A 27,661-nucleotide genomic window follows, 5' to 3' on the forward strand; every position below is an offset into this window, starting at 1 on the left:
CCAAAGGCCATGTTTACATGTAAATAACTTTTTTTGTAAATGGATATGTCCTCTACATTTTGGCCCCTGCTCTACGCAGAAAGGAGTTTTAGGTCAAGGTGCAGATTTTTCAAAACAAAATGATGACGGGGGTTTGCAGGCACAATCTCCATAATTTGCACATGCCCACTTTTGTGTAATGAGCATAAGACGGAAACAACAAGCAGACTAAAGGCCTTTGCACACTGAGTCAAAAATTGTTGCACTTCTAAAAATAAATACGACTTCACGTTGAGCTAATCAAATTTTCACAACAGGTTTAATTTTCTGCGTTTTCCGTCCTTTAGAGCAGCTTGACCAAGAATCAGTGAAGAAAATGTGGTGGCGAGACACAGCCATGACGAGACAGAGGAACAGGGCGCACAGAATCATTTCATAACTCAGACAGCTACATTCAACAGGTCAGATAGTGATATTCAGATGGATGATGATGAAGAGAAGGAGGATATGGACCACACACAGAATGTGGTGACAGACTGGGAGTGCAAAATGAAAGACAGAAGGAGTGGTGACAGACAGATGGGTAACTCCAGCGGAGGGAGGCAAAGGAGGAAATGTGTCTTTTCAGTTTGTCATGTATTTCGGATTTTCACAATGAATAGAACAATAAAACGCGTCTGAATCAGCGTGCAAGGTTCCTGTGCAAAACGATTCTTTTCTGGTCATGGATTTACAAAACACATCCAAAAAAATGGACTCAGTGTGTGAGTTTTGTATTGCTGCAGTAATTTGGATGAACAAAGGCATCTGCTGCACCACGTGTTATTTGGTTCACCTTAATGTATGCCGAGGAAAATCTTTAGTCGGGGGCAGCCCTGGATTTCAGACAGACGTAAAAGCATCTTTATCAGATTTTATCAGTTGCAGCAATTAATCCTAACTTTGTGAATTGGCTTAAAAGTCCAGCTGACTAGTTTTAAAATAGGAACATGATCTTAAATGCACTTAATGGCTGTATACACAACCGCTGAAAAGTTCATAATAAGCTGTTATAATGAGGTTTTCCTCTTTCTTTCACTAACGGCTATTTAAACAGAGAGTTTAATCTGTTTTTATCAATCTGCTCGCGTGCTTTTCATTTTAGAAAGAGTGAAAGACACCACCCTTCGAACTCTTCAGACAAAAAAATCTGCTGCTAATAACTGATTCAGCATATTTTATATACATTTATATTAAACGCACACATTTAGGAGCATGATCATCCTTCAATCATCTTAATGCAGGGTTTTAAGAACAGTCCAGCTCTCTACTGTCAAAGCTGCCTGGAAGGAAGGAAACAAATCTAAAACAACTGACGGAGTATGTGGAGCGACTGACGGAGCTGCAGAATGTTCCTTTAAGGATGATGTAATGTTGGCCAGTCAGGGGTCAAAGGTCAGAGTGAACGGAGCACTGTGGGAACCTGAGAGCGACGCCGATCCCCACACAAGCTCCACACAGGACGGAGGAAGTGTGTATGTGTGATGTAATGCACATGCTGGTCTGGTGACACAGGAGGTGCAGGCTAATATGGTGTCATCTTGTAATCCACACACACACACACACACACACACACACACACACACAATGTATGGGAGACCGAAGAAAGAGAGGATTTCCTGCAGAGGAAGTGTGTGTCTGTCTGACCTCCCGGAGAAGGCTGACCAGTGACGCCAGGAAAAAGACAACCTACTAAAAACCAACGCTGGAACAAGTTTTAAGATCCTTTAGTTAAGTAAAATAACTAATTTCATACTGTAAAAAATACTCTGTTACAAGTTAAAGTTTTTACTTTAGTAAAAGTATGTAAGTTTTCAGGGCAGACATTTTGACTTGTCAAAGCAGATGGAGCCCAGGTGGAGTTAACAATATTAAAGATGGCTTCAGGTTTCAGTTTCAGAATCACATTTAAACAGAACTCACCAGGAATGTGGGGTCTCGGCTGCCCGTGGTGAGGGTGGTGGGGGTGTTGCTGCTGAGGGTGGTGGGGGTGGTGTGATGTGTAATAGGGGCTGTGACCACGGTCTGGGTCCGGGGTGGGGTGTGTGGTGTTGTGCTGGTTGTCCTGGTAGCCTGTGCCGTAAAGTGCCTGGTGGTCTTTCTGTGCCTGGTGGTCTTTCTGTGCCTGGTGGTCACTCTGCGCCTGGTGGTCACTCTGCGCCTGGTGGTCATTCTGCGGTTGGTGGTCATTTTGCTCGCTGTGCAGGTCGCCACGCTGCTGCTGGAGCTGCTGATGTAGTCGCAGACCTGTAGCACGCACAGGTAAAAAGAAAATGATGTGTTTAAAAGCGACAGGGCTGAAAGCAGTTGTCAAAGAATAAGAAAATAAACTGGGAAATAAATGAACAAATAAAATGTGGAAATATAAAGACAAATTAAATATAAATGAATAATTATAAGCAGGTTGAATTCTTTGATCATTTATTTCTGTTTATGTCTGTATATATTTATTTTTCCTGTATATTTTTAATCTTTATTTATTCATTTATTTTTATACTTTTGTTTTTCCTCATTATTTCTCCTTTTGCTTCTGCTATTCCGTGAAGGGCCAAGCTGTCAATGAACTGGCTTTGGGCCAGTACATCAAAAAAAACATATAAATACATATATTTTTAAAAAATGAATACAGAAACAAATAAATACAGAAATACATACAGAAATCAATGATTGAATAAATAAATAATAATCTATTATTTTCTGCTTATTATCTGGTTTTTGTCTTTATATTTACACAATATTTATTCTTTTATTTATTCCTCTTTATATTTACACATTTTTTAAATTAATTTAATTCTTTTATTTATTCCTTTTTATATTCACACATTTTTTATTTACTAATTTATTCTTTTATTTATTCCTTTTTATATTTACACATTTTTAAAATTAATTTAATTCTTTTATTTATTCCTTTTTATATTCACACATTTTTATTTACTAATTTATTCTTTTATTTATTCCTTTTTATATTTACACATTTTTTTAAATTAATTTAATTCTTTTATTTATTCCTTTTTATAATCACACATTATTTATTTACTAATTTATTCTTTTATTTATTCCTCTTTATATTTTCACTTTTTTATTCACTTGTTTATTATTTTATTTATTTCTCTATATATCACCACATTTTCCTTTTTTTTTTTTTTTTTTTTTTTTTGTGGCACTCTAGGACTTTTTTGATATCCCCACCAACTACACCAAACTTTCACTTCTCCAGTAAAACCTCAAAACCACAACTTGATGCTTCCCAGAAGATGAATCCTGCTGATTTGAGTAAATAATAAATACTATATTGACATATAAAACTGCCAATGGCTCATTTATTATTCACTTAAAGCTTTGTTAAACTGAACTGAAAGAGAAAGAGATCAACAGGAAGTCAGACAGACAGGTAGAGCGTGAGACAGAGGGGGCTGATGGGAAACAGCCTGATGTATTTGGGGAATTCTGAGTTCATTGTTGAACTTTCAGTCAGAGCGACAGCAGGAACAAGGAGCTCCCTATCAGTGACCTGCAGTCAGCGCAGAGGGCAGAAACACACCAGTGTTGCAACTGCAATGCTAAAGATGAAACAGAAAGAGGAGGAAGTCTTGCAGCGTCATCAAATCTGTTTCCTTCATTGTTTTTAACTCTTCAACCAAGACCAAAAAACATTTTCCCAAAAGAAATGAGTGAAGACACTGAAGCTAGTGCAGTAGTTAACTGATAATGAAAACACAAATTGGCATGGCATGGCATGGCTTTACTTTACGTGGCTAAAAGTGACAATTTAAAAGGCCCATTAGACTGTTCGGTCAGATTCAGAGCACCTTGGGCTTCCTCATTTATCTAAATAAGACCACTTAGTCAGTGCAGTGAAGGTGCAGTGTCATGTGGCAAAAAGTTTAACCTGGCTCAACTTTTCTTGCAGTGCTGTGTCATTCAACAGGACACTGCACTGGCCCAACAAATACATCCAAAAGCCAACCCTGTTTCACTCCTGTTGTCAAATACAGACTCTCAGTCAGTGGCCTGCAGCATCAGATACCGATGCTCAGAAGAACCCTTTGTTGACACTCTGAGTAACTGCTGTAGTACAAAGGGCGGGAAAGTCTGCATAGGGTCGGCCTGAGTAGAGGTGGATCCAGACTTTTACCCAGGAGACTGCCGTTCATGTCCTGGGTGAAAGCAATTTTAATGACAATGTAGTGTACTAGTATGTGTAGATAGAGACAATGATGGTTTTGCCTAAACCTAACCACGTGATTTTGTTGCCTAAACCTTAAGAAAAGACACAATGCATGAAACTAATGTATATTGACATGCCATATCTGAACCAACACTGGAGGGGTGGCTAGGACGTCATATAATGTTTTATTATTATTAATGTTTTCCTTATTGTCGTTTTATTTTCATGCACTTTGTGAAGCACTTTGTTTAGATATGTACTATACAAACAAAGTTAATATCACTGGGGCAGTGAGTTACTGGTCCAAATGAAGGAGTTCAAGTATTTCGGGGTCTTGTCCACGAGTGAGGGTAGAATAGAGCGTGACATGGATTAGTGGTTTGGCGCAGCTTCTGCAGTGATGCAGGCGCTGCGCTGGACCGTCATGGTGAAGAGGAAGCTGAGCCAGAAGGCAAAGCTTTCGACTTACTGGTCCATCTACGTCCGAACCCTCACCTATGGTCATGAGCTCTGGGTAGTGACCGAAAGAGTGAGATCGCGGATACAAGCGGCCAAAATTAGTTTCCTCTGTGGGGTGGCTGGGCTCAGCCTTAGAGATAGGGTAAGGAGCTCGGACATCAGGAGGGAGCTCGGAGTAGAGCCGCTGCTCCTTTGTGTCAAAAGGGGTCAGTTGAGGTGGTTCTCCCTCTGATCAGGATGCCTCCTGGGCACGTCCCACTGGTAGGAGGCCCCGGGGCAGACCCAGAACACGCTGGAGGGATTACATATCTCATCTGGCCTGGGAACGCCTTGAGATCCCCCAATAGGAGCTGGAAAGCGTTGCTTGGAAGAGGGATGTCTGGAATACTTTGCTTGGGATAAGCGGTTGAAAATGGATGGATGGATTATAATCTAATATTATGTTTTGATGTGTAGGGCCACTGAACAAGCATCTGTATTTGACAGGGTGGGAGTGAGAATGTGTAGCAAGAAAGAGCCCCTCCCTGGTGGATTACTATGTAACATGAACATTGTATTTCTGCTGTACAATGTTCTTTGAGATTCAAACTCAAAAAAGAGTGTATCCCTGCATGCACTTTGTTTTAGGCAGTGAAAATAATAATGACAACATGCAAACTGCACACAGAAATCTCCGCATTTTCCCACCTTTATAGTTCCAGGTTTCTAAATTTAATGGCATACAGGCAGCTTTCTTCAGAAACTCTAACAATAAGTTTCATTAACTCTCTCTCAGTGGACACAACAACAGAAACACCTGCTGCAGATCTGATCTCAGGTTGTAAAGTTTACTGTGATGACTCACCGTCATGGCGTTAGTATTTTAAGGTGTTCCTGTTATTGTGTCCAGTCCGTTTCTGCTCCACCACAGTTCTGCTGATGATTTAATTATGTCGACCTGAGCTCGCAGGAAGTCAGTTCAATCGGAGGCGTGGTGGGAGCGGACTGTACCATGTCGAGGTGTGTGTGTTTGTGTGTGATCGCCTCTTTGTTTGTCTTTCTTTGTTAAATCAAGCCTCTAAAGGCCAAAGGTCTATTTTAGTCTGAATTCTTTCCAAAAACATCGACTGTTTTGATTCTCAGAGTTCTCAGTGCCACTCATCACAAAAATATTTCACGTTATGTACAGTACTGATGTTATTTTGTACATGGAGAACAAAATGCTGCACAATAGTTCAACCACAGTGACAACTGAAAGGTTAGAAAGAGAATAAGATTCCTCTGAGCAACATGAAGAGAAGAACTCAGCAGTCAAGCTTAGCATCAAACTGTGTGCAGGGTTTAACAGGAGCAGGTTCCTGTCTATGGTCAAGTCACAATAATGTCTGTCACAAGCGAGAATTAACAGGCAACATGTTGCTTTAGCAAAGCTCTGCAAACTTCACAATAGAAACAGAAGGTTAGTCGAAGGTTAGCACTATAGGAATATCAGCTGAACATACTGGACGGACAAATCACAGTTTAAACCTTGTTCATCTAACCACTGAGTCGACTGCAGACGGCCTGAAGAAAAACAGACTTAAGCCTCATTATCACAAAGCAGTCCAGGTCAGTTTAGTTCAGTTCAATTCGTTTCGTTATTAGAACGATTATTGTTGCTTTGCCACTGTCAAAAGTTGTGGATGGTACCAATAGACCATCTTCATTTCATCTCATTTTTCATCACGAGTCTGTTGGGGTACCTTGCACAGTGATCCGATGTTAAAAGGTGGAGCATGGAACACTGCAGTCCGTTGATTGGTCAACAAAATAATCGACACTCTTCCTCGAAAAGGACTGAATGCACAACCCTGCTATTTCTAAATATCCCACTGATTGCGACAAACACTATACACACTTCAGCCTGTTCTTTTTTGTTCTGAAAATATTGGTGCACAACCTCGTTATGTGGACGATCAACAAGGTGCAGACGTTCCTCTGCATTGTCAGTGAAGAGGAAATACAGAGAGGGCTGAACGGAGCAGCGAGCTAGGAAGACTCAAGACTAGCCTCTGGCAGAGGTTCTGCAAAATTTCAAGGAAAATGCACCAGTTTTACTTGTTCAAATGTTAAAACATTTTTTTAATTCTGTAAATAGTCTTCACATTTTTATAACCGAAGAATGTAAGAATTTCTTTAGGCCTACAACCAGGGCGTAAAATTAACACCCACCAAGCACCAATGGCGGGTAAAAAATGAGTTTGGCGTGTAAAACAAAAACACACACCCGCCAGTGGCCGATGGAAAACTGTCAGGAGTAATACCTTTGTGAGTAAGCTGCCAAGCAGCAGACCACTGCTCGAGAACCAACAAATAGCAAAACTGCGTGTTTTTGGTGAGACATGGTGGCCGTAGTGTCAAATCCGGGTATTTCAAAACATGATCTTTTCCTAACTATAACCAAGTGTTTTCGTGCCTTAATTTAATATATCTGCTACATAATGATGCATAAATGTTACAATGTTATCTGTGATCTGCAGAAACAAACAAAGCAAGATGTTAGTGGATGTTTCAGGGGCTTGTTGCCTGCACAGGTAAACATGGAGCTGAGCTCATTCAAATGAAATGTAAAGACTCTTCTTTGACTTGAGAGACACAATAAACTCTCAGCGGAAGGTCATCAACGCCTCTCAGACTACGACACTAACTAGTAAAGGGTCAACATATAAAAACACTGATCGTCCACCTTTAAAACTCTGAAATATGGGACCTGCAGTTCAAACAAACAAACCTGTCTGCTCTCTCTTCCGTTACTTCATCAGGTGACTGACTGCTGTGACCTCTGACCTCTCTGTACAGTGCGTAACAGTATTAGTAATCCACTTCCTTCAATGTGTGAGTCACTGTGCGTTTATAGGCCGAGAATGTGGAGCCGGGGTGGGTGGGGGTTGACCTTGGTGATGGGTCCTGTGTGAGCAGCTCGCCCACACCCTCTTCTCCGGGGAAGGGAGGTTAGACCTTCTCCTGACCTACGCCAAAGGTTTATCGAAGCTGAGTGTCGCTCTGCACTTCAGCGCTTCCTCACTTTGTTGAAGAGGCAGGAATGAGTCAGACTGCTCTGACACTGTCAACGAAGAGTGTGTGTGTGTGTGTGTGTGTGTGTGTGTGTGTGTGTGTGTGTGTGTGTGTGTGTGTTCCCAGGCACAGAAGCAAACCACTTTCTCTCAGCTGGATGTTGAGATTAAAGTCCGTGTGTGTGGAGGTGAGCACTGCAATCATACCTGGAGCTTGGAGCTCTGTCCTCACTGGTTCTCATACCTGGAGCTTGGAGCTCTGTCCTCACTGGTTCAGATCCTCTAATCAGAGCCGCACTCCCAGAATCCTGCTGTGCATCAGAGACTGTCAGAAACAAACACAACGAGCTTTAAACACACTGCAAACATACATGCTGATATTTTTTATCATGTATTTCTATGTATTCTAAAGTTTCACATGTTGTGTCTCATTTAACAGTTCAACCAGTGAACAGTGTTTATAACACATCAGCCTCATTTTAGAGGCTCGTCCTCTCTGACTGATGGATAGAGACTGAAAAGGAAATACTTTTTTTTATTTTCAGTGATAAACTTTGAGTTTCAGCACAAACAAAAGGAGAGACTGAGAATAGTGAGAGGACGTCCTCCCTCAGATATCTGGTAAATACTGCAGTTTCCCACACAAACACACACAGACACACAGACACACACACACACACACACACAGTCTGGACTAAATTAAGTTCCTGAGTGATATCAAAGTTTAGCTGCCTTTGTAAAAACAGACTCCTGTGGAGAAAAATAGAGCACAGTGAATGAGGGGTCGAGTTTCTATTTAGAAACACACTGAAACCAGACGTCTGATTCTTTTCCCACACGTTTATTTCTTATCGTGCACAAGTCAGACTGACATGTCAGTGGTACCTCTGACGAGCCGCAAACATTAGCCTTCTCACATATATCAATGTAAACTGGACAACAACCTGAAAAGCTTTTATACTTTAATCTTGTGTTCTACATTGCTTTTATATTATTTATGTACATTAAAAGTCCAGTGTGCAGGATTTAGGAGCGTCTATTTGCAGAAATGGAACATAATATTCATAACTATGTCAAGCATAGTTGTTCATGAGTGAGGGTAGAATGGAGCGTGAGATGGATTGGCAGTTTGGTGCTGCTTGTGCAGTGAAGAGGGAGCTGAGCCGTCAGGCAAAGCTTTCGATTTACTGGTCCATCTACGTCCCAACCCTCACCTATGGTCATGAGCTCTGGGTAGTGACCAAAAGAATGAGGTCGTGGATACAAGTGGCCGAAATGAGTTTCCTCAGAAAGGAGGCTGGGCTCAGCCTTAGAGATAGGGTAAAGAGCTTGGACATCCGGAGGGAGCTCGGAGGAGAGCCGCTGCGAAAGGGGTCACTTGGGGTAGCTGGGGCGTCTGATGATTCAGGCACATCCCACTAGTAGGAGGCCCTGGTGCAGACCCAGAACACGCTGGAGGGACTACATATCTTGTATGGCCTGGGAATGCCTTGGGGTCCCCCAGGAGGAGCTGGAAAGCGTTGCTGGGGAGAGGGACGTCTGGGGTGCTTTGCTTGGCCTGCTGTCCTGCGATGTTTCCCCGGATAAGCGGATAAAAATGGATGGATGTTTTCATTAGTTTATATTCAGCTCAAACTAAGAATCATGGTGTTTTCGATACGTCTGTATCTCTATAAAAAGCAGGTCCTCTTCCACTGAGTCTGCCATGTTGTTCTACAGTAGCCCAGAACAGAAAAAACAGACACTGGCTCTAGACAGGCCCATTTGAGTTTTCACATAGCCACCATAGTTCCCCTCCATGATTGCACACGGGAGAAGTTTCAGTTCTGCAACTTCACTGCTGTTCAAAGGTGGATGTTTAATTAAAAAAGACGTTGCACTCATAAAAACTGCCTCTCCTTATCCGTTGTTGCTGTTTTTTGACCTTCACTTACACCTAACTAGTGTTTCTACAGTCATTTATGACCCTAAAACACACCAATTACCGCAAATCTCTTTCATTCAATATTTACAGACACTGCGACTCTGGTTCAGTGATGTGTGACGTGTGAAGGTAGATTTTAGAAAGCCACAACACAAAGAAAGAAACCCCCTTCGTTGCTTGCATCCATAACTGTTGTTACCAGGGCAACAAGAGACAGTTACAACAAAGTGATGCTCCTGCTGACCCACCTGTGTCCTCACAGTTCTCTCCATCGTGTCCCGGACAGCAGTGCCACAGCAGAGCAGTGACGATCTGCTGCTTCTGCTTGTAGAGCGGCCGGGTGGACTGCTTGTACCTATACACGCACACACACAGAGGTAAAATAATTCCACATGAGGTCAAAACTCACATTTGAAAATGAAAAACATCTGAAATTAAATTAAAAAAGATCCAAAACATCGATGAGACAGAAAACAGCTGGAACAAGTGGACGGAGATCTGATCTCAGATCTGTCGTCAGGTCAGAATTAAAATGTCACTTCTCCAGAAACTTTCCAGGAACTGAAGTCAAACAGTGTGGATTAATGATCTGATGGGGTTTCAACAGAGTTTCATGAGTGCAAATAGTTTGTATGAACTCCTCATCACGTCCATCTGATCCTTCAGCTGAGGTGAACACAAGAACATTTGGGAAATCTAATTTAACTAATGAGGTATTTAAGTGAGATGTTGTGACTCTGGATCAGGTTTCAGAAAACGTTTCAGTCTCTTAGTTTGGTAGTTTTATTAACTGCTCCTGTCACTTATGATCATTTTTAACTTTGACATGTTGTTGGACGTCAGCTGTACATTAAATTCTTCTCTCTTGCTTTATTCACCAAACCTTTTATTTTTAAGAGAGGAATGTGTTCGGATTAAGGTGCAGATTGACAGCAAAATTAGTTTGGGTTATCAATAAATGAAATCTGAGTGAAAAATTAGTTTTAAAGAATCTAGAAACTGTTGGTTTGTCCTGGAAAAAGACCTGAAGACATTCCTCTTTAAAATATACTAGAACACTAAAAGTCCTTATTTCTAAATTTGGATTTTAGGGAACAGTGTGCAAGATTTGAGGGATTTAACCACTTCTAGTGGTGAGGATTGTCTGTCAGTGTCTGATCTACTCAGAATTAATATTTGGTATTTAAAAGGATTTTAATTCTTTTTAATTTAAGTTTCTCAGCTCAGTTTTATCTTCAGATTCATGGTGGAAAATCTCCTCTGACTGCTCATTCTTTGATTTCTTTTGGATGTCAAACTCCATCTCATTTAATCACTGAGGTCTGTTAAAAACATGAACAGTAAGTCTGTAGCTCTGACTGACCTGCTGGAAGTTTCTGGACTTTATCCACCATGTTTCAGCAGAGTCCACTCCTCAGGTGTGTTACAGAATACACAATTCAGAGCCAGTTTATACCTCACAAAATGGCTGTGTTCAGCCATTATCCAATCAGAACTGGACACATATATGACCCAACCTCTAAAGGACGCCACACCTTTAGTGGTGAGTTTCAAAATAAAAGGACTCAACAGGAAGCTTTATGTAACGATGGAATTTAACTTATCTGCTCATGTTCTGAGCTCATATGCAGTTTTGAAGTACTTCTATTTTAGTATTTTCATTTGATTCTACTCCTTTACATTTGTCTGACAGCTTTAGTCACTTCACAAATACATTTTGTTTTACACCCAAAACATTTGAATATTTTATAAAATATGTTATGAATTAATATAAAGATATAAAATAATCAGTAGATTAATCCATAGTGAAAATGATTGATTTATTGAACCAGAGTGCTGTTACAGTGTGGTATTAGCACTTTGACTGAGTACTTATTATGGTTGTGTACTCACATGATCACTTGACAGTCTGGCGTCCCGCTCGGACACCGACTTTGAGACTTGATGGTGTACTGCTCTGTTCCACATGCCACCGCCTTGGTAACCACACGCCTCTGCACGAACGAGCACCAGTTCCTGCACAAACACACACACAGAGTGAGTGTTAAAGAAAGATGGATGAGATCACTTAGAGTGAGAATTTGGTTGTTTGCAGTCTGTTATTGCCTGCTTCCTGTTTGGGGTAAGAGGTCAAACATGACGCCATCCACTGACTGACCACCAACAGTTCAGTTAAAGGATTTCAGAGAATAGTTCTGCATTTTTGGGGAAAAGAGTTAGATGAGAAGATGGATACCACTCTGGTTGTTTCTACACTTAATGATTAAACAAACCAGATTTAACATGTGAAACAGTGAGGACTGAGCCAGGCTAGCTGTTTCCCTCTACCTCCAGTCTTTGTGCTAAGCTAAGCTAAGCTAAGCTAAGCTAAGCTAAGCGAATCTAAGATGGTGCCCTTTGCCCTTTGATTGAAGGTCACAGTTGCTTTGTCCCATGATGGAGGCAGATGGGACAAAGCTGCTCAGCCCCATGACTGAAACATTTACCTTTAAGAAACGCCCAGACAGAACTGTTGATAGGAGCACCGTCCTCTGTAATTTCTGCAGTAAGGAATTTTCATACCATCACAGTAGTGCAAGCCTGAAATATCACCTCAACGCAAAGTATTTAGCAGTGAGCATGGAGGTCCGAGCTAGCACAGCCTCTGATGCTAGCGCTAGCAGTCAGTGTCATTAAGCCACACTCAACCAGACGCAAACTGAGTAAGTCCGACTCACTAACTCCCCTGCAAAATGGATTGCAATGGACTGAAGACCAGTTTTGGTGTGTGTGGGACTGAGTCAAAATAAACTACAGTGTGTGTGTTCATGGTGATGAAGGAACGTGTCACCCAGTGCAACAGTGTGGTTCACTGATGTGTATTTAACAACAATGGAGCGCTATGGCACAGAGGAAGATATTTCAGGGTCAGAGAAACACAGTTGTACCTGTTTGTAGATACATTCACTGCTGGTTTGAATCTGAACACGAAGATTAAATGACAAGATTTCATACCTTAATTTAAATATACTAAATTAACAATAACACACACACACACACACACACACATAGTGAGGCTTCACTCAGAGCCACTGAGCATCTGTGGTGAATAAAGCCAACTATAAACACGGGTGTGCGATGAGGTCACAGGGTCAGAGACGTCAGATAAGGTGTGTTTGGAGATTTGACGGGGTCACCCTGCTGAACCTCTTACTCACCACAGAACACGTGTGTGTGTGTGTGCAGAAACACACACCATGAAGTCACATTGGAGAGCCCAGAGGGGTTTTAACTTTATGGGTTGAGAACATTCAACATACTTACATAAGATAAATTTGCCTCTTAAAAACTCATTGGATTAACTGAAAACAGTTGATCACGAATCAAGAGGGGAGGTCAGGAGAGGGGAGGTCAGGAGAGGGGAGGTCTGGGGCCCCTGGACCAGATTCCCTGTATTAAGTATCTGTTAGCGCTTCTTGTTGGAAAGTCAATCAAACGACTGCAAAGACACAAACTGACCACAAAGAGAATCAAACTACTACAAGGAGACTAAAAACAACTACAAAGTGATGCAAATCAACCACAAAGACACAAATAACAATCACAAACTGATGCAAAGTGACTACAGATAAATGCAAAATAACCACAGACTCAAAATGGCTATGAATAGATGCAAAACGACCACAAAGAGATGCAAAGCAACTATAAAGAGAAATAAAATGACCACAGAGACATTAAACCACTACAAAGAGATGCAAAAATACCTCAAAGAGATTTATAGTGACCACAAAGAGATACAAAATGATGACAAAGAAATGTAAGACAACCCCAAAGAGATGCAAAAAGACCACAAAGTACTGCATAACAATCACAAAGAGATGCAAAATGACCACACAGAGACACAAATCAACTACAGAGACTCAAAATGACTACAAAGAGACACAAAACAACCACAACGAGATAAAAAATAACCACAAAGAGATGCAAAAAACCCACAGAGAGATGCAAAGCAACTACAGAGCCTCAAAATGACTACCAAGAGACATTAAACAACCACAAACAGAAGCAAAGGGACTACAAAGACTCAGAATAACTACAGAAACACAAAAAAACCCAGAGAGATGCAAAACTACCACAAAGAGACACAAAAAGACAACAAAGAAATGCAAAGCAACCACAAAGAGATGCAAAATGATGCAAAACAATCACAGACTCAAAATGGCTATGAATAGATGCAAAACAACCACAAAGAGATGCAAAGCAACCACAGAGCCTCAAAATGACTACAAAGAGACAGAAGACCACAACAAAGAGATGCAAAATCAACTACAAAAGAGATGCAAAAAGACCACAAGGAGATGCAAAGCAACTACCAAGAGACGCACAACTACTACAAAGAGATGTAAAAAGATTACAAAGAGAAGCAACAAAGACTCAGAATGACTACAGAAACACAAAACAACCACAAAGAGATGCAAAATTACCACAAAGAGACATAGAACAACCACAAAAGAGATAGGAAGCGTCCACAGAACCTCTAAACGACTACAAAGAGACACAAAGAAATCACAAAGAGAAGCAAAGGGACTACAAAGAGCCACAGAACAACCACAAAGAGATGCAGAGAGTCCACAGAGCCTCAAAACAACCACAATAAAGCATATAAAATTAAAACATTTTTTTTAAAAAAAACAAAGAGACACAGAACAACCACAAAGAGATGCAAAGTGACCACAGAGCCTCAAAACAACTACAAAGAGACACAGAACAACCCCAAAGAGAAGCAAAGGGACTAAAAAGATGTGCAAAATGACGACAAAGAGATGCAAATCCCCACACAGAGCATATTAGGACTCACAAATAGCAGCTATTAATTGATATTATTTCAGATTAGAATATTTAAAATTGTTTATTGTTTATTTCATTTTTACCAGGACTTCAAATGTGAGTCTTAACATAGTTTTAATCATTTTACAAATAACAAAACTGGCCTGAACAACACATTTAAGATCTAAACCTGTCTGAAACGAAAGAAATCAATCCAAGAACTGAATGATTATTTGGAAGTTGATCGGCAGAGATAAAGCATGTTTGTGATTGTATGTGTTATTTCTGAACTGTTATTGCTGCTTTCTGTTTGTTTTCGTTGGCCATTGTCTCGTTCGCTCGAGTCTTTCACCTTGTGCCCCCTCCGTCAAATCCGCTGTGGAGTCGCCCCTGCACGATGTTGGTGTGTGTTTACTGTAATGTTGTAATGTTGATATTGGACTGTTTGCCTCATCACTTCCTGTCTGCTTGAGTCTGGCTGACAGTGTCACTAACAGCTCGGAGAGTTCAGCTCCACTTTCATGTTTCACAATCATTCCCCGTGTTTCTGGAAGTGACTCCAAACACAAACACGCTCGGTAAACAAACACAGACTTACATTAATCTCACTTTTCATTAATAGATTAACATCCCTCTCTTTTCCGTTCCTGTAAAAATGTTCAAATATTCTCCATCTTGAGCCAGAGTGTGTGCACGTAAATTTCGGTAATCAGATGTGATTTGGGGCGGTGAGATAATCCTCCCCCCCTTAAAGTTCCAACAGAGCGTGGTTATGGTCTAATTTGTACATTTCTGACTGATCTTCCTCCTGATCCAACTGTGTGGGTCGACCACGAACCTTTTTATTGTCAGAGTTGTGTACCGGGGGAGGAGATGAATACCAAGTCTAATCGCTCTCCACATGTTATCAATGAGAACACTGCGAAGCTTGAGACAGAAGGAAGAGAGCGTACAAGAGCTTAACTTTATTTGCTCTGTGTCTATTATTTAGGTTACTTGATAAATAACGAAAAATAAATATACAAAATAATCTCTAGTGTCTCCGTACAACATTCAGCTGTTTAGAGAGGATGATAACGGACTGGTTTTTGTTACTGTAATTAAAAACATTAAATTGCATTTGTGGATGTGATAGATAGTGATGAGGACACATGTCCATAAACTTTATTAAATCAGGAAGTCTTGATGAGATTGAGATCTTTTTTTTTCCTTTACAAGAGAAGCATTTATAATACGACAACCAGCAGACAAAATCAACACGAAAATCAACACAAATGAAACCAGACACTACAATAAACAAACTACTAATAAACATGGAAATGTAACGTATTCGTCTGCAGGAATGCACAATGCCAACTCATGTCGTTAAGCTAACTTTGTCAGTGGGAGGTGGAGGTGATGGTAGATGGAGTGACGCTTTGCAGATCACTGTTCAAGACCAACAAACAACAAAACTGGTTGTTTTTGAAGAGTCATCACTCTTTTTCCAGAGGCGTTTTAAGCACCAAATGTGCATGTTTTTTAGTAACCTGTGGCTCTTTTTCAAGCAGCTTTTCAGGCCCCAAATGTGGGTGTTTTTTAGTTTTTTAGGGACCTGTTGCTTTGTTTCATGTGGCTTATAGGCCCCGAAATGTGGGGGATTTTAGTGACCATGTGGTTCTTTATCTAGCACCTTTTTAGCCCCCAAAGGTGGGTGTTTGTTAGTGACCTGTGACTCTTTTTCTTGTGGCTTTATGGCATTTGAATGTGGGTGTTTTTTAGTGACTTGTGGCTCTTTATCCAGCATCTTTTTAGCCTCCAAATGAGGATTTTCAAGTACCCATTGCTGTTTCATGCAGCTTATTAGCACCCAAATGTGGGTGTTTTTAGTGACTTTGGCTCTTTATCCAGTATCTTTTTAGAGTGTTTTTTAGTGACCTGTGACTTTTTTCCTAGAAACATTTTGACATTCAGATTTTGGTGTTTTTAGCAACCCCCATCTCTTTTTCAAGTGGCTTTTCAGCCCCAAAACATGGGTGTTTTTTAGGGATGCATTGCTGTGTTTAATGCAGCTTATTAGGCCCCAAATATGAGTGTATTTTAGCGATCTGTGACTATTTTTCCAGTAACATTTTGGCATTCGACTATAGGTGGTTTTTAGCGGCTTTCCAGCCCCAAAACATGGGTGTTTTTTAGTGACTTATGGCTCTTTATCCAGCATCTTTTTAGCCCCCAAATGAGAGTGATTTTCAAGTACCCATTGCTGTTTCATGCAGCTTCTAAGCCCCCAAACATGAGTGTTTTTTAGCAACCTGTGACTTTTTTTCCAAGAAACATTTTGGCATTCAAATGTCGATGTTTTTTAGCGACCTCTGTCTCTTTTTCAAGTGGCTTTTCAGCCCCAAAACATGGGTGTTTTTTAGGGACGCATTGCTGTGTTTAATGGAGCTTATTAGTCCCCAAATGTGGAGGATTTTAGCGACTATGGCTATTTATCCAACATCTTTTCAGCTTTCAAACAAGGGTGTTTTTCAGGTATCTGTCGCTGTGTTTCATGCAGCTTATTGGCATTGAAATGGGGGTGTATTGTAGCAACTCATGACTCTTTCTTTTGCTTTTTTTAGCCCCCAGATGTGGGTGTCTTCTTGTAACCTGTCGCTTTTAGGTATGTATAAAAAAGAAAAGACAAGCAAGTAAAGACAAGAGGATCTGAGACATGAAAAAAGTTCAAACATAGGGATAAAATATGAGATAAAATAAAAATTTTAGTAAATAGGTGTACAGCAGTTGCAAAGTGAATAAGGTGTGATGTAAACGAGATGAAATGAAAGTGATGAAAACAGGTAGTAAAACAATAAGTAAACTGACTGCAGTTACGAGGTACAAACAGGATCTGGTGAGAGTGTTACTCATTAATCCATTGTTTCTACATGTGAACAATGTTCTCTGACTAAGAAAAACCTTGTGTTATTTCCTCTGGTGACATTATTGGAGGAACACACACAAAGAGCTGTGGACAGAAAGTCCCTGCTCACCATGGGAAACTTGGTCACAAGTGTCAGAGTCCTGGACTTTATACACCCACCATCCACCCGACCTCTGACCTGTGACTGGTGTGCAGTAGTTAAATATTTATACAGAGTATAATTAATAGTAAGCAGGGCTGGCAGCCCAGAGCTCGTTCATGCACAGGTGAGTTTGAAAACATCAGCAGTGGGCTGAGAGGAGATGTAGAGATTTGAGGGTGCTGGAACAACATCAGAGAATAAATCTTTAATCTTCATCTTTAGCTTTAACTTGATCCTGTCAGACTGAACTCGCATCAGCTAAAGCTTTTCTCTCTCTGTTCATGTTTTCTCCTTCACATGATGCAGCTTAATCTCAGATATGTCCTCTCATGTCCTTGTTCAGCCTGAGAAAAAATGTTTGTAAAAATCCTGCAGCTCCGTGTTGTAAGAGCAGAATTATCAGCTGCAGTTCATCACTCAGGTACCTGATGTGCAGCAGATTTGGCAGAAAACTCCCCTGGGATCCTCCTCTAATATTAAGTGATAAGATGTTCTGATATCTGAGGAGTTTTGTTCTTAAATGAGACATGTGCTGTTCTGTTTGAACAGACTGACACCTCCTCTAAAACCTGATAGTAAATTAATAAAGGGGTGTTTATGTTGGATCTATAAGAATCCTCCTTGGATGTTCTCACACTGTTAGAAGATTATGTTTAATTCACTGGACTGAGTGCACAGTTTTAGAAAAGGGATTCACTTTAATCCTTTATAAAATGAGTAAAAATGTGTTCAAGCTCACATTTAAAGTCCTGGCAGTCAAAAAAACTACGTTGAATATTCCAAAACAAATCCTATCAGTAAACAGCAGCTAATTGTAACTCCAGATATCCTGCAGCCAAGGACAGACTATGAGACAACAGGCCCCTGGACGTAAACATGTAACAGGCTCCCCTCCTCTGCGACTGAATACAGGAGGAAGCAGTGTTCAAATTTAACCGTGACTTTCGGACGAGCCCTACTTCTCAGGGTAGGGATGGGACTGTACACTCAACTCCCCTGAGATGCACCACAGAGCGCCACAAGAAGTCATTCCTGCCTGTGACCATCAACTAGTACAGCTCCTCCCTCAGGGTGTCAGCCACTCTGAGTCAGTAAACTGACATTTGGACTTTATTTTCCTACTGCATTTATAATTCATAATTATCCATTGTATGCAGTAAAGTGTGTTATTGTGTGACGTTCATGTTTTAAAGGGTTAGTACGGATTCACCAAAGTCACACAATAATGCAAACTAACTAACTGATCGAGGCAGTGGTAGAGCAGCAGCTCCTGTGTTCAGTAATGTAAAATGACTGTTTTTGTCAATGGAGTCTGGCTTTGAAAGGATCATAGATCATTTTTATTTTCCGTTCCAAAGGCTGTCTGTTTGGGAAGTACTGAGCATACGACTGGATAAATGAGACTTGGATTATACTGCATGAGTTGTGTGAGAGTTTGTAAACGGATGTTTTGATACAATTTTGCTGTGTTAAATGCGGACCCTTCTGATTTCAATCCATCAAGAACTTCCTCCATTTTTGGATTCATAATTCATTGTGGGGGTGTGCAAGAAAAACAATGGTTTATTTATGAATTCAACATAACACAAAGTGAGTGATGTAGAAACGATGATAAATGATTGATGATTTTGGGGATGAGGTATTCCTTTAAACCTGGAACAACAAAGAAACTAAAAAAAATATTCACTACTGCACTCTTTGCCAAGAAACAATAAAAAAGCCAACACACACAGTGCAGGCAACATTTAGTGTAACTTTGTTAAACAGACCAGAAGATGTTAACTCCAAAGACATGCTTAACATATGGATGGCAAGGGCAGGAATAGACAGCAGCGTTTTCATTAGACACAAATTATCAGAAATTGTCATGCCTGAAGAAACACACAGACAAGTGCTTTAATTTAATATAAGAAGCCCAGACTGAAAGTAGTTGTTGCATCTCTATATCTACGTCCCTCTTGTCGTTTTGCTTTTGCGATTAAAACAGTTCCCACACTTACAAAAGATGATAAAATAACAGCTGGATTGTCTTGAACTTGTCAGACTGAACAGATGGAAACGTTCCAACACAAACATCTGTTAATTTGGTTTAATATTCTTCTGTCAGTCATTCTGTAAGAGGAGGCGTCTCTTTGTTCAAACAGCACACAGGACATGTCTTCTTTTTTGGGGGGCTGAGACTCAAAGTGTCACAGCCACACAGCTGCAATCTGTAAAACTGTCACTTTCTGGCTGTGCTTTGGTGAGTGTTTGATAATCAGATCTCTGAGCTTCAGAGCGAGACCTTGACTCATCCTGAGAGAGACGGAGGAAAATGATCTGCAGGGTTTCTGTTGCAGGTTCAGGTTCGGATGTGAAAGATGTTTGTGGGCGAGCCAGAGACTGAAGACTGAAGAATCCCTGAGGACCAAACAGAGAGCAGAAGACTGGAGGGATCTGTTACGACACAGTGATCAGCAGGTTTCACTCAGATACCAGGAGTTTGTCCTGAGGGTGGTCATTAAAATCTAAAGGGTTCATCCTCTGGAGAGCAGGAACATCTGCAGGATCACATCTCCCGGGCTCCATTTGCTGCAGACTCTGAACTAGAGTCTGAACATGCACGGGCTCAGGTGGGGTTGGGCTGGATTTTTTGGGCCTGATCTAAGCTTTACTCTGAACGCAACAAGCCAACTACAGATGAGAGTTTGATTGAGTGTGTATGTCTCACCTCAATATGAACAACGTAGTAATTTACACTTATGTTTCCATGTTTACTCCTGTTTATGTTGCACTAAATCTGACGTCCTGACAGAAGATATTGTGGTGCTGGTCAGCAGTGTTGTGCAGGTTCACACATCATAAAAGCTACCTCAAAGTTAAGTTCACATAGATTATAATGAGCTAGTGAACGTTCACACACGCACTACTCACACACCTAGAACTTTGACTAAGTTTACAGTCCCAAGAAATGAACAACTTGACGTTCCTTCTTTCCACTTTCAAAAAAAATAAATCTTGCAATCATAAGACTGGTCTTGCTTCAACTCTACATGTCATTTTAAGTTTATTATAGCTGACGTTTGGACTTGTTTTTCAGACCCCGTGGGCAAAATTTGCATTTTAATGTGAGATTTTTTTCCTTTAGAATCTGTATTGATTTATTCATAAAACTCCTTCAAACATTCAGATGAACTGGCTTTGAGGTACCAGTAGCTTCATCGTCTGAGTTAGCAGTAGCACCAGCCATGCCAGTGTTGTTTCAAAGACTGTCCCCCTGTCTTATCACATTTCCCTCCTCTTAAAATGTGTATCAACCCCCTCCATGGTCAGGTAAAGGAAAAGGTTTGGTTCAGATTTAGATAGGGGGAAAACACAGTTTGACAGGGAAACGTATCGACGGACACAGTCTGCTGTAAATGAGGTGCTGCAAAACGTTCACCGTCATGAAAGACAGCACTCACATTCACGTTGAGTAGTTGAAAACGAACCTGTTCAGTTAACAGTGCACTAAAATAATGAATTAGGCCTCTTTCATTGTTAATGCACAACTCCATTTGTCAGTCGTGTGGCTCTGAATGTTCTCCAGAAAAAGACCTTATCTGACTGTGTTCATGTTCAGATCCACCATCTCAGCAGCAGAATTGATCCACCTGCATGATCTTCAGCCTGATAACAACATCACCGCCTTTAAATCCCTCTTATCTACTTCTCTTTGGATGCTGAGTGTCGTCCTTTCATCTGCCAGCTGTGTCTCTTGATAATGGCTGAATGAGCAGTAAATGATCCCCTCATGGTCGTATTATCTGCAGCTTCTGCTCTCTTTGATCTGAATCCGTCAGCTCACGGAGCTTCTTCTCTTTCGTCTGCCCCTTCTTCTGTTCAAGTTGGATGAACTTTTACTTTGAAAGGATTTCAGCGAGGCATTCAATTACAAGATCAGCAGTGATTCAAGCAGCTGAGGAGGCTGAAGCTCACAACACCAAGACATAAGAGCATATCGTCCTCTCGGCCTGGAAGGCTGCCATGATGTCTGCTGCAAATAAGATTGCAGAGGCAGGAAGATTTCACTTCAAAATAAGAGCATATATTTCTTTTTATCTCTGCAGGAAGTTTCAATTTGATTTCAGAGCAGCGGAGTGAAACCAGCAGCTGAAAGGAAGAACGAAAATTAATCTAAAAGCCAATAATGTGAAAAATTATCAGCTTGTAAAGTCGATGGGATTAATAATCAGTGTTTCTTTATTTGAAGAACTCTACAATGAGAGATTTAATGCACCATGTTTTAGCAAATCGCTAAGTCCCTGGACTGATAGTAAGAAAATTAGACACACTAATACTAAACTTAGTCAACCAACTAAAACATTTAACTACACCAGAATGCATCTTTAAGTTCCTTTGAAGCCTCTGATCTTCTCCTCTTGCAGCCAAACAAACTTTTCCACCTCCACTTCACCGGTCCTTAACTACCTGTTGACCTCTGACCTCTGAAGCATGAATAGCCCCCACCACTCAGCCTCCGATGATAACGCTGAGGCTAAAAACAACACAGCGAATCTGGAAAGCTGCTCTCTATTAACGCAACACTGCAGCGACTCGCAGCACAAAGAGCTCTATTTGTGAACGATGTGATTAAAGCAGCAGTTTAAAGTGGGGGGGGGGTTGAGCTAATGGAAGGTTGTTTTGTTAAGAGCCCTCAGGGATCATTTTATCGGGGAATCTGTGGACGAGTCCTGCAGTGCAATGTATGGATGTGGGTCACTATAATGACGGAGGCCTGTATGAGCGTGCTCCAGAAATTTCCATCCTCTTATTTAGTCTCAGAAACACCTTTTTTCTAAAACAAGTCCAAATCTAAAAAAAAAAAAAAACAGCAACAGATCAGTTCAATTTAAAATTAATTGGATCAACTTTTTTTAAATGTAAAATGACCACAAACTGATGCAGAACCACCACAGAGAATTCTCTGATGCGGGATTTGATGCCTTACCTGTGGTGTAGCCTCTGCAGCATAGCCTGACGTGCACCTCCCCAGAAATGTAACTACACGTCGCGGCAGCACAGACCTCCTGTCTATTTTTGCAAGCTAAAACCATTTCCATTACTTTTATTTCACAGATAAGAAACCATTAATTATAGAGACAATAAAGCCTCCACAAAAATAACATTTTAAGTCTCGTGTGTAATTTATACTTCGGGATTTATCCTGGCATCATATGAGCAGAGGAAATCTTCGCTCATTGCTAGGCTAATTTATACAATGTAAAATGCCATCGGCTTGTGCTAATAATGTTAGCATGTTACATTTGTTTGGAAAACATGTTCAGTATAAGACAGTTGTTTTGTCAGTGAACCTTTGTGAGTTGTAATGAACCCAAATTTTGTAATGTTGCCTTTGTTAAATGTTGTTGTTGTCCCTGGTTTTATGTGAGAGGAAGATCGCTAGCTGCTAGGCTAATTTATACAATGTAAAATGCCATAGGCTTGTGCTAATAAGGTTAGCATGTTGTATTTGTGGGGAAAATGTGTCCAGATAAAGACAAGTGTTTGTCTGTAAATGCTGCGAGTTATAGTGAAGCTGATTTGTGTTGTTGAGTTTGAAATTGTCTCTAATAAGTCATGTTTAATGTGTGTTTAATGTAGCACTTCACAGAAACCCTGACGTCAACTAGTGTTCTGGAGGTGTAACTGCAGAGTGACACAGACACACCACCGCACAAGTATAAATGCTCACAACAGCATAGGCCATGTGTGTGGGGTCTGCCGCACAAGTATAAATCCCTGAGGGTCTTGCTCCTGTGTTGAAGGGGTGGGAGGCCTATTAAAATGTCTGCATCCAGGGAACCATTGTAAAAAATTTAACGGTTTTCACGTTCATATCTCCATCTTCACATACCTCACTACCCCTTCACCCATCCCTCCAACATCTAGCCCCTACAAATCAACACAACTAATAAAAAAAGTAGGTGAAGCCAGCCACAAGTAGAAAGAAGACAAATATATAAAACCTACAGGTCCCATTAAAGCGGCATCTCTTTATCTCTCACATTCTCAGGTTTAGATCTCTTAAGGTAAAGCTTCTAATAAAATGAGACTATAGGTCTTCAGCGGGAACTAAACAAACTTTAACAAAATTCCTAACTTAGAAATATCCAAACTGATCAGATTGTGACAAGTTGTAAGAGGCCCTAAGCTGGGTAAAGCTGGCGAAAATGCAATTTATGGAGAGATTCTTGATTGTAAAACCTCTCTCTAATTTAGAGGGATGAAAAAGATGATCATTACTAACCAGGTTACTTGAGGTGTGGGGGAGCAGGTAAACTTATTTGTCTCACAAAAGATCTGTCAGTCTGGACCAAAGTGGTGGACAGACAGACACATAGACTGACGTTAACATCTGTAGAGCTGCTACAGGTTTTATTTTTACTCCACACATGAAATAATAAACTGCAGTGAAAGATTGTTTTCTACTCAGTGTGAAACCTGTGAGGACGGGCTTGGTCTAACACCTGGAGGACAAACACAGAGGACACCCTCAATCCGGCAGAGACTCAAAAAATCATAAAGTTAATGCATGGTGTAAAGACTCTGTGTGTGTGTGTGTGTGTGTGTGTGTGTGTGTGTGTGTGTGTCAGCGGCAGCCTGGGTGGTACCAGCCTGTTATAAGCATGCTGGCAGTCAAAACATTTAAACGCTCCCTGTTTGGTACTTCTGTATGCATTAGACTCGTGTGTGTGTGTGTGTGTGTGTGTGTGTGTGTGTGTGTGTGTGTTATTGTACTTCTATCTCCTATCTTTGAGTTTTAGTCCTAGATATTTTGGAGAAGTGAAGACATTTAGTGCGGTCGTCACTTCTCCAGAGTTAAAGTTAGACAGTGGTGGAAAGTAAGTACATTTATTCAAGTGCTGTACTTTACTTGAGTATATCCAGTTTATGCTACTTTACACCTCTACTCCACTACATCTGAGGTAAATAGCATACTTTTTACTCCACTACATTTATCTGACACTTCTACTTATAAATGATGATGTATTATTATAGATTAAACTACCCAGCAGTATATGAAGCGCCACCTTTACCCGCTGCAACATTAAGGTGATGAACACATTAATGCATCAATAATTATAATCCAAAATATTATTGTATTGAGTCAATTTGCATAATGAGTACTTTAAGTTTAAGTACTCCATTTTGATGCTTCTGAAACTGAGTATTTCTACACTGTACCATTACTACTTTTACTTCAGTACAAAATCTGAGTACTTCTTTTACCACTGAGATCCGTGTTAGAGAATGTATTATGTCAAGATAAAGGCCCGGAAGTGTAGAAGAAACATCTGTGTGTCAGCTGTTGTTATAGTTTGTTCTTACAAAAATCTAATCTGAAACATGCCCTCCGAACTAAGTGACAAAATAATTTAATTATGTTCAAAATGATCCATAAAAGCTCCTTCTAAACTCAGTGGAACACTTCTTAGAAGACATAAAACATACAAAAAATTCAGTAAACCATGTGGGAAGTTAGGATGAGAAATGTGTTTAATCTTTAAAAATGAGTTGTGTTTTATAAGTTTAATCTGAAAAAGTCACTCCAACTGTCACATAATACTTAGATGTTGCTTTGTATGATGCTTCCTGTTTGCACTATTCCTCTGCTGCTGTAATGTTGTAAATTTCCCCGCTGTGGGACGAATAAAGGATAATCTTATCTAACACATTCTCACTCCGACCTCGTCACATATCCACATTTGGTCATAGACTTTCCACATCCACGTACGATGTGCAAGGTACTCTGGGTGCGTTGGTTGGTGTCAAGTTCTGCCTGTTACATGCATTGTCTCCTTTCAAGATACACTTCTGTTTTTACAGGAAATTTAATGTTTCCAACTGTCTCTTTCAAAATAAACGCACTGCGTCAGCGCAACACCACAAATTTTTCCTTCAAAAACAAACGCACGTGGTTGGGTTTAGGAAAAAAGAACAGAGTTTGGCTTTACAATCTTACGGAACGCAAACGCCGCTCTTCCAGGTGAAAGTCAGTGTTTGTTGGACCCATTCACCACCCTTCCGGCCCGCCCCAGTCACAACTTTTGCCGCCTTAACTTTCGTCCTTGTCCCACCGTGTTGGCTCCTGATGCCACTGGGCACCGTTGAACTATAACAGCAACTGGCCATGTTTCATGCCATATCTGTATCATAGTTGAGTATTTGTACTTTACGCCTCGGGTCCCAGATCTCAGATGTTAGTAGGCTATGTGAGTTCAATGATAGTATCACTCTGACATCTCCACTTTGTGCATGTATAGGTCCTGTTTGTGCATGTGTGTGTCTTTCGGACCTGTGTGTAATTGACAAGCAAGAGTGAAAACATTGAATTTCCCCTCAGGGGGATTAATAAAGCAAATTAACTTAACTTAACTTACTGACAAGACATTGCTCTCTCATACCTAAACAAAAGAATATGTTGATTTCAGCTGACTTCCAAAACGACTTTTATGAAAGGCTCCAAAACAACATAGTACCATTCTAACAGTTGCAGTGTGTACACGTCTGTAACGTCAGGAAACGATCGCAGTTCTGCTCCAAAACTACTTGGTTAGGTTCAGGAAAAACATCATGGTTTGGAATTAAATATGTACACCGGTCTCCTGGGTGAAAGCCCTGTGTTTGTTTGACCCACCCACCCTTGGGGCTTCTTCGATATCTGTACAATATTTTGCAGATTTTGTTGCTTTTTACGCTACATCTCCTTACTTTGTTCTTTGCTCCTGTAATAATTATCATGGCCACTAGAGGACACCATCTCACAATAAACTTAAGTATGGGTCTTAATAGGCTGCTTGCAGGTTGACCTATGTAATAATAATAATAATGATGATAATGCATTTTATTTGTTAGGGCGCCTTTCAAGCCACTCAAGGTCACCTTACAGCAAAGATAAAAAAGCATACATCATACATATGTGGTCGTGATTTACAGTGAGAGTGTGCTCGACAGGAAGAATGGACAGGATCACCAGAATAAGTTGTAATAAACCAGAATTCTCTTTAACTACGCATAGTTTGTAGTTTTGTTGCAAAAAACAAAAGAATATGACTAACAATTCTTTAAATCTTCCATCACAATTTCCAAGGTGATGTCTTCTGTCCAAACATCTTCAGTTTAGTGTGATATGGAACATTGAAAAGCAGCAAGGGTTCATGTTTGATAAGCTGAAGGGTAAAGAGTTACAGATTCATCCTCTGTAATCTAATCGATTAACTGATTAGTCGTCACAGCTCAACTTTCCACTTCATCACTCAGCTTTTTGCAGTGAAGGGAATTTTCTCAGGCAGGAAAACAGTCAAAAGCAGTAAGTGAACCTTGAGGTCACGGTTTAGGACTCACCCATTTCGGGCTGGATGGTTCCCTTTCTCTCCCAGTGGAGGGGTCTCTGTCGCTCCAGGGTAAAGCATCTGGAGATGGGGGGGCAACGCTCCTGTCCCGAACCCCCTCACTGCTCCTCCTCCTCCTCTCCTTCCTCCCATCTCCTCCTCATCTTCCTCCACCTCAGGGTCTCGTGCTCTCACCTCACAGTGAGCACTCACCAGTAAGCCCAGAACAAGCACCAGTTCTCCCACTGCTGTCATGTCTGCTGCCCTCCACATCACTATGTGAAAGCGTGCACGACCACCAGCTGCTTATAAACAGCTTGAGGGGGGAGAGAGGGAGGGAGGAGGAGGAGTTTCCTCTGTTTCACAGCCCTTCAACAGGCATCTTCTTCTTCCTCTTCTTCTCTGACGTTTTTTGATTTATCACTCGGATTTTCCACATTATGATTTTGCTGTTCTGGAAGAAGTACTCAGACCATTCACTGAAGTGAAATTTGAAATACCAGTATGTAGAAATACTTTGTTACAAGTTAAATCCCTGCATTCAAAATCTCTCTTAAAGCTGAGGTAGACAGTTTTGTTTGGGGCAAAAGTCCTGTAATAAACTTTGAGCATATTGTGATTCAGGTGGTCTTAGAAAGAACTGACTTTGGCCAATCACAGGTTATTTCAGTGACAGGGCACACCTATTGGCTGCTCTCCAAATGCAGTTACCTGTGCACATCTCTATGGTGAAAGCCTGCAGAGAAAGTTGCTGTTCCAGCATTGGCAACAACTGCAAAGAAGACCAAATAAAGAGGACGGATTTATCAAAAGAAGAGTCTAAAGAGAATCAGACAATAAACAACGTAAAGGAT

The 27,661-nt window shown here is 40.7% G+C and overlaps 1 protein-coding gene across 1 annotated transcript in view; it reads right to left on the minus strand.

The window, feature by feature from the left end:
- Window positions 1-27,080, minus strand: part of mmrn2a (multimerin 2a) — a 43,048-nt gene extending 15,968 nt beyond the window's left edge. Inside the window, exons 1-5 of the mRNA XM_050071169.1 lie at window positions 26,821-27,080; window positions 11,495-11,617; window positions 9,850-9,956; window positions 7,922-8,002; window positions 1,942-2,265 (exon numbers count right to left, since the gene is read on the minus strand). Of these exons, the coding sequence (XP_049927126.1) occupies window positions 1,942-2,265; window positions 7,922-8,002; window positions 9,850-9,956; window positions 11,495-11,617; window positions 26,821-27,080 (895 nt within the window). The remainder of the gene's footprint in view (window positions 1-1,941; window positions 2,266-7,921; window positions 8,003-9,849; window positions 9,957-11,494; window positions 11,618-26,820) is intronic.
- Between the last annotated feature and the right edge of the window lie 581 nt (window positions 27,081-27,661).

This window comes from Epinephelus moara, chromosome 19, assembly GCF_006386435.1.
Source record: "Epinephelus moara isolate mb chromosome 19, YSFRI_EMoa_1.0, whole genome shotgun sequence".
NCBI lineage: Eukaryota > Metazoa > Chordata > Actinopteri > Perciformes > Serranidae > Epinephelus > Epinephelus moara.